This window comes from Parambassis ranga, chromosome 13 (genome assembly GCF_900634625.1).
Source record: "Parambassis ranga chromosome 13, fParRan2.1, whole genome shotgun sequence".
In the NCBI taxonomy this organism is placed as follows: Eukaryota; Metazoa; Chordata; class Actinopteri; family Ambassidae; genus Parambassis; species Parambassis ranga.
In genome coordinates, this window is record NC_041033.1 from 8625667 (window position 1) to 8638159 (window position 12493).

General features: G+C 36.6%; 1 protein-coding gene across 1 annotated transcript; it reads right to left on the reverse strand.

Moving 5' to 3' along the window:
- Positions 1 to 474: 474 nt before the first annotated feature.
- smtla (somatolactin alpha) lies at positions 475 to 7078 on the reverse strand. The gene is made up of 5 exons (XM_028419374.1): positions 7063 to 7078; positions 6741 to 6931; positions 5690 to 5803; positions 754 to 933; positions 475 to 669 (listed from the first exon to the last, which is right to left on the reverse strand). The coding sequence occupies exons 1-5, from the start codon at positions 7076 to 7078 to the stop codon at positions 475 to 477; spliced, it is 696 nt and encodes a 231-aa protein (XP_028275175.1).
- Between the last annotated feature and the right edge of the window lie 5415 nt (positions 7079 to 12493).

Below are 12493 nucleotides of genomic sequence, written 5' to 3' on the forward strand. Positions count from 1 at the left end.
GAAAGTGTTTCATTTCACTAATGCAGAAGTGAAACCCACTCCATAATAAGGGAGTCTCACTGAATACTCTGGGGACCGAGGGAATAATCAAAACACTGCAGGAGCCAGCGAGGAACACAAACTCCAGTTAAGAACAAAGGAAATGGAAATCAATGGCAGGATATGCAGATTTTTTTGACAGTTCGACATGCAAATAATCTTTTGGGAGTTTGCCCTCTGCTGCATTTGTCAGGTTAAAATAACAACTAAGCAAGAAAAGAAAAAAAAATATAACTATATATAACATGCAGTATGTCGAAGAAAGGGCACAGCATTACACCTACTTATTTTTGTGTGAAGGTGTTCCAAAACAATCAATAAGGAATGTAGTGCATTACAAGCAAGGCTGAAGCGCCCAAGGCATGGTCATAGCTTTAACACAAGGAATTCATTTAAAGCTCAATACTGCATTATTTAAAAGCTGCAGCTTATGTTTTATGCACAGTTGTATTTGTCAGTTTGACGACACTTGAGAAGCTTGAGGAAAGTCTCCATCTTATGGGCATCTTTCTTGAAGCAGTTGAGTAAGTTGTAGTCTCTCATAACCGACTCCAGCATCTCTGGCTGCACATCATACTGGACCAGGGCTTGTTCACTGAAGGTTGTGGCCATCATGCCCTCATCGAGCATCTGCATAGGGCCACATGGGTAAATACACGTACGGGTAAAATTCCTAATTCGTTTGGGTTATCATCTAGAAATAATTTGACCCACCTTCTTGATGAGGACTACCACCCCTTGTTCCAGACTGATCAGTTTCTCAGACACCCACTTGGTCTTGTTAAGCAACATGTCTGGAGCGTGATCATAGCGATCCAGTGTTGTCTGTAGATAGACCAAAGGCTCGATCCATGACTGGACCAGTATGAGCACAGAGTGGAGCAACCATTTGTCCTGCAGGGCACAGTATACAGTATATAAAGAGAACTGAATAATCAATATAAAAAATACAAGCTACAGATGAACAGATTTATGTAATACATAACAATCAGGTCTTCTTTTTTAAAAGATAATTATTAACAGAAGTGGTGAAAAAAACGAAGAACTTAATTATAGTGTATGGCTTTAGTTCAAGGGCTCATCAACTACAAAACATTCAGCAATAAAAAAGTAGGCTGAAATGCCAGTTGAGCCTCTTTTAAAATCCCCCTGAGCAGAATAGACTCTAAAGCAAGTGAAAATGACCGTCATACAAATGGCCATTAAACTGCAGAGCCGGCAATATTCCAAGAGAAAGGGCAGAGGATAAATTACTAAAATAAAGAAGGACATTGCAGTACATGCAGTTTCAAAGATCACATTTACTATTATGAGATGACATAACTTTTAACCAGCAGTTTCAATATTGCTAAAAATAAGTCCTTAACCCTCATGCGTTGTTCGGGACATTTTTGTCCTCTGAGAGAAATTTTTCTGTTTATTTTGGCCATAACTTTGTCAATATGTGGACAAATTGAATCATTTTTCCTCAATAAGCTTAATTTTACATAAATTTTGTTAATATGATTTTAAAATTTTTCATAGGTCAACGGTACACTGTGGGCAAATTTTACCCCCTAATGTGTTGTTCGGGGACAAAAACGTCCCCTAACTTTAACGGTTTTAAAAATATATTAGATAAATATTTTTTTGAAATTTTTTTGCATAGACCTTTTAATTAACTTCAGTTCTAATCAACAGTAGTGAAAAAATCATTTTCCCCCAGGATTTTAACCCTTTAATCACCAATTTTATAAGGGGTGGTGCTGAAAATTGAAAAAAAAACACACAAAATGGCTCATTTTTAATAGAAAAGGTGAATGTGGACTGGATTCTTTTTAACCTTTATTATAGTCTTGGTCATGTCAAACATCAGTAAAAAAATTGACTTTATTGCATTATTAGTTTTTGCACAGCACTGGATTTTCTTTTTTTCTCCCATTTTGTCCCATAGACTTACATTATAAACACACTTTTTTTGACTGCACAGCCATGGCACTAAATAATCATGCATTCTTGATTGTTGGTGGTTTACCCTGTTGGTAGGAGGTAACATTTGTGATTTTTACAGTTAACAACTTAATTACCATATTAACCCTTTACCTGCAGGCCTGTGCTCATGTACTGTAGTTTCTGGCTTAAGTATATGGAGTTATAGGGAGTATTTTAGCACATAATTGTGTGTCTACACACTGTGTGTGTATGTTAGAGAGGAAGAGAGCCATTTGCACACTGTCAGGGAAGGAAAGTCAGGAAAATAAAGTTACTAAGTAAGTGAAGTGTACCTAATTCAGACGTACAACGGCAATGCATAAGCATGTAAAATGAAAACATCCAGGAGTTCTGGCGTCTGAAGTTGTGGATGGGTAAAATAGCTGTTTTTTTTTTTTTTTTTAGCTTTCGGAAAACACGTCCTCCAGTAGAGTGACTTTACTTTTAGGTTAGTGTCTCAGTTGAGATCACTGAATTAGTCTAAGTGAGGTCTAAGTGCCCCTTTTCCATGGTGTGTTGCGCTCCACACGACCATACGTACATGTGCATGTTACTAAATAGACACCATAGATAGATAACTTGATAACATAATAAATAATCATTGACTAACCAAATCTAATCTACAGTTTAGTCCCCTACTAAAATTAGTATTAAAAGTAGTTTAGTAAAGTAAAGTAAAGTAAATTTGTTGCAGCCCTAAAAGTAAGTGCCGGGCCCTTTGATGCTGAGAGGTTCAGACTAAACAAAACAAAAACACTAGTGGACTTGCATGCATCCTCCTGGTCATTTAATGGTGACAAGAGCAGCAAGCAGCATGAAGAGAGGATTCACCTGTGCATGAGTGAAGGATTCACTTGTGAACGAATGAAGGATTCGCTTGTGAACAAGTGACGGATCTACTTGTGCAGCCTTCACAGCTTCACAGCCTGGCCCTTCATAGAGCCAGGCTGCACAATCATTTCCAGAGATTGTGCACAAGTGAATCCTCTCTTCATGTTGCTTTCTGCTCTTCTCACCATCAAATGACCACAAGGTCACATGTAAGACCACTTGCCTTTTTGTTTTGTTTAGTCTGCACCTGTAGACATCAAAGGGCCACACGTGCATAGCAACACTTTCTTTGTTTTTGTTTACTATGAAGACTCTGTGGTTGTGTGTACTCACAGACAACAAGATCAGTGTGCAAATGGCTCTCTTCCTCTCTAACATACACACACAGTGTGTAGACACACAATTATGTGCTAAAATACTCCCTATAACTCCATATACAAGCCAGAAACTACACTACATGAGCACAGGCCTGCAGGTAAAGGGTTAATATGGTAATTAAGTTGTTAACTGTAAAAATCACAAATTTTACCTCCTACCAACAGGGTAAACCACCAACAATCAAGAATGCATGATTATGTAGTGCCATGGCTGTGCAGTCAAAAAAAGTGTGTTTATAATGTAAGTCTATGGGACAAAATGGGAGAAAAAAAGAAAATCCAGTGCTGTGCAAAAACTAATAATGCAATAAAGTCAATTTTTTTACTGATGTTTGACATGACCAAGACTGTAATAAAGGTTCAAAAGAATCCAGTCCACATTCACCTTTTCTATTAAAAATGAGCCATTTTGTGTGTTTTTTTTTTCAATTTTCAGCACCACCCCTTATAAAATTGGTGATTAAAGGGTTAAAATCCTGGGGGAAAATGATTTTTTTCACTACTGTTGATTAGAACTGAAGTTAATGAAAAGGTCTATGCAAAAAAATTTCAAAAAAATATTTATCTAATATATTTTTAAAACCGTTAAAGTTAGGGGACGTTTTTGTCCCCGAACAACACATTAGGGAGAAAAAAAGAAAATCCAGTGCTGTGCAAAAACTAATAATGCAATCAAGTCAATTTTTTTACTGATGTTTGACATGACCAAGACTGTAATAAAGGTTCAAAAGAATCCAGTCCACATTCACCTTTTCTATTAAAAATGAGCCATTTTGTGTGTTTTTTTTTCAATCTTCAGCACCACCCCTTATAAAATTGGTGATTAAAGGGTTAAAATCCTGGGGGAAAATGATTTTTTCACTACTGTTGATTAGAACTGAAGTTAATGAAAAGGTCTATGCAAAAAAAATTCAAAAATATATTTATCTAATATATTTTTAAAACCGTTAAAGTTAGGGGACGTTTTTGTCCCCGAACAACACATTAGGGAGAAAAAAAGAAAATCCAGTGCTGTGCAAAAACTAATAATGCAATAAAGTCAATTTTTTTACTGATGTTTGACATGACCAAGACTGTAATAAAGGTTCAAAAGAATCCAGTCCACATTCACCTTTTCTATTAAAAATGAGCCATTTTGTGTGTTTTTTTTTTCAATTTTCAGCACCACCCCTTATAAAATTGGTGATTAAAGGGTTAAAATCCTGGGGGAAAATGATTTTTTCACTACTGTTGATTAGAACTGAAGTTAATGAAAAGGTCTATGCAAAAAAATTTCAAAAATATATTTATCTAATATATTTTTAAAACCGTTAAAGTTAGGGGACGTTTTTGTCCCCGAACAACACATTAGGGAGAAAAAAAGAAAATCCAGTGCTGTGCAAAAACTAATAATGCAATCAAGTCAATTTTTTTACTGATGTTTGACATGACCAAGACTGTAATAAAGGTTCAAAAGAATCCAGTCCACATTCACCTTTTCTATTAAAAATGAGCCATTTTGTGTTTTTTTTTTTCAATTTTCAGCACCACCCCTCATAAAATTGGTGATTAAAGGGTTAAAATCCTGGGGGAAAATGATTTTTTCACTACTGTTGATTAGAACTGAAGTTAATTAAAAGGTCTATGCAAAAAAATTTCAAAAAAATATTTATCTAATATATTTTTAAAACCGTTAAAGTTAGGGGACGTTTTTGTCCCCGAACAACACATTAGGGTAGTGTTTGCGAACAATGCATGAGGGTTAAAGAAATTGCTGCCAAGGCCCTTATTAGTTGAAGCAGGGTAAATGTAGAACAGTCAAATCACCCTTCAAAGGCCTTTTGTGAAGTGACTCTATAGTTTCCTTCCTACTAACCATGCTGACCTTGGTTCTAAAAGGCTCTGCCCTTCTGAATTTGTGTTAGAAATTTTCTTTCAGTATAATTAATGAACAGTACATTTCAGCAGCTGACCAAGGCCAGCAGCAGGTAACAGTACAAAGACTGCACTATAATGCTGCGATGAAGACTCACGTTTGCACTAAACAAAGAACAAACATAACCAGCATATTGCTAATGATTGTCTAAAGAGTTTAGTTGCACAAAATGGTTTTTCTTCCATCGCTCCTGCATGGATGTCTCTTCTGGTTATGTCACATACAGCTCTTTTGTCATTATTTGTACTAAGAAAGGGCTGTGTCTTTAAAAAAGACCTTGAATGCACCATACAGTGGCAGCCAATGTATTAACAGCACTCTGTAACATGTGTACACACACACACATACACACACACACACACACATACACTTGCGTAGTTCCTTTTAAACACAAACACAATTATTTGCACTTACATAAATATACAAGCCATGTATGCTTTAATACTTTAAAATCACTTTAAACCTTTCTTCATGCACATAGGAGTCCCTGTATTCATAAACGGAAGTACACACACACAAATAATAACACAATAACTTAGTAGCGATGTGTGCTTACAGATATTTGTTGGATTTCACTTTTGGAGCTGGGGATGGGTAAAGCTTTGGTGATGCATGCATAGCCAGCCTGGTTACTCTGGAGCCGCAGAGGGAATGGGACAAACATCTCCTCCTATCGGAAGGGAATTTTTATTTTTTAATATTGAATACCACAATTACTGTTGTCAGACACATTTGTTTACAATTTCACAGGTTTCAGCAGTTCTAGTTAAAATGGATACACTATTGTCTGTATTCTGTCTATCACAGCAGAGAGACATTTTGTTCTCCAGCATGTTCTCATCTGCAGGTTTTTCTCAGTAACAAGACCCACATCATCACATTTCAAAGACCAATTGCACTCTTGAGCCACAAACTGAAGGGGATTCAACAGGCTGTAAAACCTGTGCTTTCACTGTAGCAGTATATCATTATCACATCCATATTACCCCCTGTTTCTTTAATAAAATATCTTTGGCTTAGAAGAGAGATAGCAGATAACTTTGAAGCCTGGCAGCGGGGCGATGATCATGTTGGAATCAAAAGCAAATAACACAGAGTATCAAGTGTCAGTGCTTCTGGTCTGGTGTTACATTGAAAAGGCCAACAAAAAGTCACTGTCTACTTTTGGAAATGTGGGGCTTACTACCAAGACTGCAACCGATGAGTAATTCTTTTTTTTGGCATTGACCAGTAAGAAAACATTGGTCTCTGGGCACAGTAAAAAGTAATATTAGACTTCTGAAATTCTTTGGAATTGTAGTACTAGACTTTGCCTGAGGTTTGTTTCTACAGCTTTGCTTTAAAAAAAAAAATGCTTTTTTCACCCCCGATTTCAAAAATATATCCTATATATAGCCTCAGTTTTCACTCTGCAGGTATTTTTTAGAATCCTCTCCTTCTTGTCACAGTAAAATAATGTGATGCTCCTAGTTAGAAGTATTTTAGTTTCTTAAGAGGCTTTACAACACACATAACTAAATCTATGTTTTTACAAGAGCATACAAATAGGTCTGCTGAACTGTAAAATAGATTTTTAACAAGGCTCATTTTTAGGTAATGTTACTTACAAACAAAGAACATGATTCTTCCGAGACCCGGTAGATGAGCTCAGCATGATGAATGACTCGGTCTAGAAGTTTCTCCTGGGAGATGGAGGGGCAGCGGGAGAAGCTGCCCTGCTCTTCTTTACAGTCTAGTGGGATGCTTCCAGTAAGGAGATAGGGCCACAGCAATAGAACCCACACAGGCTTGTGCACTGCTGAAGACACAGACCAGAGATTCATAATGCATCCTTTGTGCTAAATGATTTCAATTTAACAAAATAGTGACATTTTCTTATATATTTAAATTAGTACAGTGACAAAACTTTGAAGTAAAGTTTTACGTCACCTGTCATTATGTGCATTCTTTCTGTCTTCTTCGTGCTTTCCTTGCCATCCTGTCATGTTGACTTCTTTATAAAGTCTGACTAGGTCATGAATATAGGGAAAAGTCTTTCTGGTCTTGCGTAGATTCTTGTAAACAGATACCAGTCTTCCTGGAGAAAACACCTTTTTCTCTTATGCATAATACTAAGATGGTGACTTTGTGCATGTGAAAATCTCTTCTCTGGGTGTCTAAATACAGCACATTGAATCTTGTAACATAAAAATCTGTATCGACTGACCTCAATTTAAAAAACAAAAACCAAAAAAATCCAAATTATGGTCTTTTGTACATTTCTATTACATGCAGCATCCTTTATACTATTGGCTAACAAATGAAGACTGAGACTGATTAGATTTATCAAACAAAAGCTCCAAAAGGCAAAGGAATGAAAAATCCCCCTTTTCAGCTGAGGCAAGTATGTAATGTAGATTTAAACATGCATGACAGAGAAGGCTGCAGAAAGAGACAGCGTAGAATTGTAATAGACATGACAAAAAGGAGTCTGAATGAACGAGAGTCAGAAAATCACTGGGATCTAACAAAACCCCTCAAATATTCTTTTTTTCATTTTGACACTCATATTGCTCAGGAAACCATGGGTGTGTGAGAGGAGCTCTACCCAGAAGCTATGGTTTCCCACTTGTAATGACTGTGTTTAACTGTCACAGAAGGAAGCACATACAGTATATTGTAGTAACCCACGTGCGCTTGAAACAACGCCAGCCTAGGTAGGCGTACAGAACTCCATTAAATGCTCCATTTTTAAGGGTGTTCTTTTACTGCCCGAAGCATTCCTTGCACTACTTACTTCATCTGTTCTTTAAATTACTTCTATTATGAGTGTAATCAAATTGGAAGATTACTAGGATGAGCTGTCAGACAATTTATGGTAATACATCTATCCATGTATTTTGAATGCAAATTACAGCTTTCGCCCTGTACACAGATGGGATATTATTGTTCAGTCAAAACAATCATATCAAATAGACTAAATAGGGATTCCTTAAACTATTATTATTTTTTTATCATGAATTGATGGCCAACTTTCAAGACGCTTGAGCATAGAATGGTTATTTCTTCAGTCAGGCATGTTTAAGCATAAGTTAAAGATGGACAGGAGAACAGGGAGTAGCAGCTGATCGGTGTAGTGTTACAGAACATGACGTCACACAGATGGTTGCTATTCAAGTATACCTGAAGCCTCCTTACCCGTGTCAAGGTGTTTCATATGAATCCATGTTCTCTTTTTGTCACCTTTGTTTCGCTCCTCCACGTTATCCCTCCCTGCATGTTGTTAGACTTATAAATACATTCACACACATCTATAAACATCATGTTTTCTTCAGTCACCTCACGTTAAATCGGATTTTGCAAATTTAAGATGAAATACGGTATCTCCAAAAAACAAAGCCAAAGCAGCCCTTTCATAGCATGTAAACCTGCCTCATACAGGTCCTTTTTTTCTTCTTAATGTTGTTTTAACTCATTTTTGCCAGGACAACAATGAGTTACTGCAGGACTGGTTGGTCTTTGGAGCACAATGCATGAAATGTCAAATTGATGAATTCAGTCCACATTTAATTTTTCAGGTCTTTTTTTGTATATCCAATTGGTTTTATTTTTTTACATTTCTGTGCTACAGTAATAGATATTGGTGCTTTCATGAAACAATTTCCCTGGCACCATACCAGAGACTTTTTTAATAAAGAGCTGTGCACATTTTTTCTTTAGTTTTATGAGGATGAGCTTTAGATTTTTAATACAAATGCTGAATTTTTTTTCCTATGACATTGCCACTCCTAGGACAATGACTGTGTGTTGCATGTAAAAGTATTAGTGGCTGCTTTTTGTTGGTTACCATCAGCAGTTTTATCTCATTACACATGACATTCTCTCTCTGTTGTTACTGACGCAATTCAGATTCATTGTTTAATCTCTCACATTTTCATTTTAATGAGCATTTTGTTTTTACAGCTCATCACCACTACTTTTATCTCTTCTTCTTATACTGTCATTTGATGTACCTGTCTTGATGTACATCAACTGAACTAGCCCTCCATTATATCTCACCTGTTTGATGCAAACAGATGTCCCACCTGCTCATCACACAGCTTTTGTCAGTTAGACTGCTGTCAGTAAGATTTTTTAATCTGATGTGTGTCAAATTTGTCTCTGAGTGAAACGTCTTTTTGGCACTGTAGCTGTTTATTAGAAGTCTCCTCCCCTGAGCTCCTTTGCTGTTGCATGTGACAGCGGAAGGTGGTGTCAATACTTCTCAAAGGGCCTTATGTTGACTTACCCTCCTCCTTGTTGATAGCAGCTGATTGAGTATGTGTCACTACTTATAATAATGTGCTTTACAAGAAAATGCTTTTAACATCCTCATAATTTTTTCTCTCTATTTACACTACTTTTGTTTAATTGCTTCAGCATTAATCTTGTCAACAATAATTCTATCCCTGGCAGTGTAAATAAATGCTTGCTTATATATGCTTTAAACTAAATAGTTTACCTAGTTTACCAATACCAACGTATGATGCTAATTTAATGAGGTAAAAATTAATTGGGAATTAGAACTTTTCTGTGTTGCTTATAGTGTTCGCGTCACTTCATTTGCACATAACAGGTGTCGTCACCTGTGGGTACTGCCGCATTTCTATTTTGGAACCTCATCTGATTTCTGAAGCAATTTCTGGTTTGGAATATAAAGTGTGAATTGCATTCACCAAAGATATGCATTAATCAAAAAAAATGAAGTGGGGGGAACTGTGTTAGATTGTGTATTTGCACCAATCCTTTGTTTCTATTTGCAAAAACAATGAAAAAAAACCTGCCTGTGATATCATGTCTGGCACCTCAAGTATGTAGTGTGTCATTTTAATTTTAAAGCATTCCATCTAAGAAAAAATGTGAAGCATAGATTGAGATGAATATGTGGCTACTGGAAAAAAAAAACATTTATTTATGTCTTAAATCTGAACAATGGGGATTGTTTAGTTTTCTTTCCAATAGAAGTGATTGCTTTTTCAGTAAACCCTGCAATATTTAAATGGCTCTCAGTGTTATTCAAAATGGCTCACCACACATTACATATATTGGGCCCCTTGTGATTTTCTTTCAAGGTTCACCAAATAGGGGTTTTCATGAGCTACAGTGAACTGTCTTTGTCGGTAGCTGCAGAGTTACATGTAGTGAAGTATAAGGGATTTACTGATGTCCACTGTGGAGGAATCCACTGCATGCTTCTTCTGTGCTTTGTGTCACAGGACCAGTGTACTGCGAGGATCATATAGTCAAATGACGAACAGAGTGTCTGCCATTGTCTCTCTGGGGTTCCTTCATATAGTGCACTTAATGGAAATTCATGCCTCAGAGATTCAGTTTGTTTGAGCCAAATGTTATTCAGTACATAAAGAATCTGTGTGCCTTCTGTTCAGCTCATATCCGTTTTGAAATCCTAACTTAGACGGCAAAAACAAAACTAATGTTTACATGCACACTTGAGAATGAAAAAGCCAAATGTTTTCTGCTTTTGTCACCTGCCACTGCGCTCGACTTTACTTTAAATTTGCACCTTAGCGTTGTGCTTTGATGTGATGTAATAGCCTACACAAGGTTAATGTTAATAAATGTAAGGTAGATAACCAATATTCTAATAATAATGAAGGCAGTTAATAAGTACTTCAGGGTTTCACACTTTATAATAGGGCTCTGGCATTGCAGCTTTAAATGGTGGCTTTAAGCCATTAACACTCGAGTTTGCCAAAAAATCTCAAATCTGCCATCTTCAATTACAGATGTTAAATAAAACTCAAATTATCTATTATGTTTTTACCAGGTATCAGCATGCTAAATGACTAGCTATACAACCAGCTAACACCATGCCAGGCTATGTCAGCCCCTGCTACCTTGACTTGACAAACGTGCCCATTTATCTGCTGTATAAGCTGCATGCTAATAATTGAGTATTCAGACTTCTTCTCATAATCAGTATTCACAAATCTCCATGTTCTTCTTTCTCAGTTGTCTCTTTTGGTTTTCCATTTGCACCCATCATGTCTCATTTAAATGTAGACCACTAGCCCATAGGCCCATTTAGTTTAGGTGTCTGTCTTCACACCTGTCAGCTTCATCCTCAGTGACAGCGATGCTAACATTACCCTCTTCCATCCACAAGGGCATATCTACAGTTGTCCTTCCTCTACCTTTGATGGGGTACCATCCATTGAAGTGCTCTTCCTGTCTTTTCCGTTCCAAGGTCAATAGCCAGGTGTCCGGCCTGTGAGTCATCGTCTGCCCCCGCTGCCTCTCGGTCCATGCCAGTCATTTATTTAAAGTTCTGTTTTGCATCCTAATTTTTTGTAGTGTATTGGGTTTTATTGCCCTTCACTATCTCATGTTATTAATTCATACTCAGGTCAGTGAAATGTGTGTATAAGGCTTACCTGATTAAGTGAGACTGCAAGATGATGCTAATGTAGTTTTTCTTTTTACCGGTTTTGTTTTTAATGTACACCAGTAGGGAAGTGCAGATTTTTTATTCAGACTCCAAAGAAACAAATTACTACTTCTGTCAGCTTTCACATACACACGGGAGCTTCCAGCTGATTGTCCTTATTTGTCAAGAGTGATAAATGATTATCATTATCATTTTTTATGAGCAAAATCACAAACCGTGCTGCTGGATGATTTGCCTCTGGTTTCTTCCCTGACCATCTTAGTTGTTCTTGAGATCACTGAAATGGGGAAAATGGGGAAAATGGGCTGTGTGACCTTTTTTAATGAGAACTTTGAGATACAAAGAGATACCAACAGTCCTCAGGCAGCTAAGAAAACTACAGACGTAGTGTTGTGTTTTTTTTAAAACGTCTTTACAGCTGTGTTGAGAGTGTTATATTATATATAATTAGGTCATTGTGTGTATGTGTGTGCTGGTTTGTAGGTTCTTGGGTTTGCATGCTTGCAATCATGTGTGTGTTAACTTTTTATTAACTGCATAGATAAAATCAATTAAAATAAATCAGAAAAAGTATACATCATTTTTCATAAAATGAAACGTAAGTACAGATGTACAGATGTCATTCTACCAACCCAATCACTTTTAATTATAGTGTTGATTTGCTTTGATGTAAACAAGACAAGGTGAAGCACTAAAAGATAAGTTCATATCGGTCTTAACAGTTTTTATTGATATCACACGAACAAACAAGAAAATGTGACTTATGAACCCTGAGTTGTTTATTACCTGATTTAAAAGTTGAAGAGTGCACAGCCAGCATCCTTAAAATAGAACAGCAGATAAGGCAAAGGGAGTCTGTTAAATGCTTTAGAATGCTAATTTTGTAGTTTATACCAATTTGGTTTATAATTAGTGTGAAATTGTCTGTGCGTG